The 3,280-nt window shown below is 43.9% G+C and overlaps 1 protein-coding gene across 1 annotated transcript in view; it reads right to left on the reverse strand.

The window, feature by feature from the left end:
• Window positions 1-2,363: 2,363 nt before the first annotated feature.
• The window catches only part of LOC109543759 (peptidoglycan-recognition protein LB), a gene marked incomplete at its 5' end in the record, with an annotated part of 3,524 nt that continues 2,607 nt past the window's right edge, over window positions 2,364-3,280 (reverse strand). The window contains 2 exon segments of the mRNA XM_019913616.2: window positions 2,364-2,583; window positions 2,692-2,805. Of these exon segments, the coding sequence (XP_019769175.2) occupies window positions 2,396-2,583; window positions 2,692-2,805 (302 nt within the window). The 3' untranslated portion in view covers window positions 2,364-2,395.

The raw sequence follows: 3,280 nt of genomic DNA on the forward strand, positions 1-3,280 counted from the left end.
TCCGTTCGTAAGACGGCGGACGAATTGACAGATCTCCAACCAATAGAAACACTTTCGTATCATCGTACCATCGTATAAACGGATGCATGGGACACATGCTTAAGGCGCGTACTCTGTGCTCGGATTAATCCCAAATGTATTTAATTTATTATTTACTGCGTTAGTTAGATTGCTGTTATTCAGCCTTAATGCTAGCAACTCGATTCGTCTATTTCCCATTTGCTCGTTTACCTAAAGGACTTTCTTTATCCGGTATGGTAATTTCATAGTCGTCTTCTTTCACCTCTTTCGGCTCTTTTGTTGCTACCTTGCGCAATTGAACGTTGGCTGCAAATGGCAGATAAGCGCGTTAACGTGTAAATCACAAATTATATCGACATGTAGATGCAGACAAGAAGCAATAGAGTAATCAACGGGTTTGAGGCGTTGGCGTGTTACCTATGGGGTTTCCATCCCCCGAATCTGATGGGGGGCTTTCGCGTTTCCTGGGAACGCTCTTGAGGTTGAAGGGGTTGAGAGCATCGGTCACCTCGCTGCCCTCCTTGACCCACGGGGGGCGAAAGGTCGTTCTGCCCGAAGGGTTGCTCGCTTTTGCTGTGTTGCCTGCCGGCATCTCGACTAGTCTTTGCTAGCTGAAATACATCGTTAAATTGGTCAGAAACAGATTAATGTAGTCAGCAAGTAGCATTCCTTCAGCCAACACATTGCCGGTTGCGTTTACTTTTCAGCGCCTAAAATAGATCGGGAATAACACTTTGCGCGCTCTGTATTGTAAACATGGGTGAAGACCAGTTTTTGGCGTTTGATGAAAATTCGAAAATACTGGCTCGGCTCTCGATCGCCTACTTAGAAACGGATCGAAACGATTTACATAAAGTTGAGTTGTAATCGTCCGAAATACGCCCGTTTTATTCTAGCTTTAGATAGATAGTACGAATATTGACTGGACATTTTATTGGCAACTTTACAGCGACACATGCGGCTGCGGGGGACGGTGAGCGATCGTAAATATTATGAAAAAATTAACGCCTTAATGTTCCAAATATACACATTTTTATTAATCGGTTGTGCAATTACCATCAAGGGCGCAAAGAAAAGCGCGATTTGGGGCCGCAAAGCAAAGAGTTACTTAGGCAGCATTGTTTAGGGCTCAGCCTGTGGATGCAGTGCATTTTGCAAATAACTCAGTAAAAAAAGTGATTTTGCTCACTATTCGATGATTGTTTTGTGTGAGTGTCTGAGTTATTCAGGGGAGTCGAATGGTGTAAATGCGGCCAGTTACTTTGTCTTGTTGTCTCCTGAGTTGAGTGAAAAGACATCTGTTGAAACATTTCCTTAGTAGCTGGTTCCGTCCAAATGTTTTATTTTTATGGCTGGCACGGGAGCCAACTTTGCAGCACTCTGCCACAATATGCGATACACTGTAGAGCATCTGACGACTTTCAAAACCCATTATATTCCCTGGTGACGCATTGATTGCTCGCTTTGTTTTCGAGGTGGGAGCAGGAAGTAAACAAGGAATTTCTGAGTCTAAGTTTTCCAACTTCTTGCCCCAGATTTTCATGATTCTTCAATCTCGGCCTCGGCCAGATTAATCGAGCGCCTGTTTGGGCAGCGGGAAACTTTCAATTTTCCGATAAAATTAGCGGAGAATAAACGGACAACAAAAATAGAAACGTATGGCAGGAAGTTGGGCATAATTCGCCCGTTTTCCTACAAGTCTGTTTAGATTTTCAGTGTTTATGCATGCGGGAGAGTGGAGATCTGCGAAAAGCCGTCACATCAGGGTGAAACCCTKSTGAATGAAGAAATSCTGTGGSTTCTGRACGGTGCATCAGAGAGGAYTTGCAKGRAAAATCAGTCAAACCTTTTCCTCTTTGAGTATGTTGCGTGTCTTCTTCGTATGAGCCAGCGTGTTGTACATGATTTGCGGGAATTTGCCAGTTATTTGTGTACTTACCAAGGGTTGTTGGTTGCACTGCGTATATTCCTTTGGTTAACAACAACGATCACTGGTGGTAACAAAAATTCGAAACAATTCGGGGCTTGGTTCGACGCGTTTTTTTGCAATTTTTCGCAAATTTCTCTCGTTGATTCGCAAAATCGAGCGACTTTTTGGTCTCGCACGGATAAATTGGTCGTCAGGTCTCGTTCACATTTTGAGAATGCTGCGAACCACAGAAATAGCTGGCGTCTATTTTGGTCTCCCGTCGTCGGCGTCGTGACGTCGACGCTTGGCGATTCTTGCGACCGATTTTTACGATTTTCTGGATTGTGTTTGCCGATTTTGCAATTGTTCACTATTTCCGAAAACGATCGTGTTCAAGTGTGAGCCGTAGAAAAGGGATCGGTGGTTGGGCCAGTTTCGATTCAGCCAGCGTTTATTTGGGAACATCTACAGTTTGATGGCGTTGCTTTGTCTTTTCACTGCGTTGTGCTCCTCTGGCGTGTCTTGGATGTCTCGGGGATCTGGTTGCAGTCCTTCCTTAGCCAGGCTGGAGTTTATGTCGAGCGTCGGGTCTTCACTCCAGTGGGACCACGTTTGGATTTCACTGTAAAGAGCATCTCCTGGACATTCCGTGTCTGGAATTTAAAGATTCTGTTCTAAATTGCCTTTCAGCTGAGAAACACGTGTTGAAATGCATCTCTGGTAGATGAAGCGCGAAAAATTCGATCTCTGCAAGGTTTTACCTCGTGCTTGTCGGTGTCCGATCAGCTTGTAATTTTCCTGGATGAAACCGTTCCTTATTCCCATGTTGATCAGTTGCTTGACCGCTTGTAGCTGGCTCTCTGCAGGAAGGCGGTCTGGAATGTCCAGAAGACAAAAGCGTTAAACTAGCGGGGCAAAGGAAAAGTTCCAAATCGTTCATTAGTTGTCAGATCGGATCCGTGTAAACATTACTCATCATGTGGGGAGTGGATTTTTCTAAAGGAACGTCTATTCCGAGTGAACTTGACAAAGTTATAAATATCCGAAATAATAAATAATGCTTTCAGCCCACCTACGCAGGTCCGAGTCCAATTCGCGCAGTTCGCATGTTTATTTCGATTTTCCCAATTCTTCGCTTACTTGTTCAGAAACTGCAGTTTTTTGCTTCACTCGCGGGGGCAATTAATAGTAGTTTTCGGATACAAGAGCGAAAAACGGATTTTCGTGCTCGCATCGAACAATATTTTTTATTCGAATAAAGGACATAACAAGAATGATAAGTGATAATAAAAAAAAATGGTGTGCGTCACGGGACGCTCGACAGAAGTGATAACTTCATAAATTAATGAA

Source organism: Dendroctonus ponderosae, unplaced genomic scaffold (assembly GCF_020466585.1).
Source record: "Dendroctonus ponderosae isolate FM_Combo_2020 unplaced genomic scaffold, Dpon_F_20191213v2 Dpon_F_20191213_4, whole genome shotgun sequence".
NCBI lineage: Eukaryota > Metazoa > Arthropoda > Insecta > Coleoptera > Curculionidae > Dendroctonus > Dendroctonus ponderosae.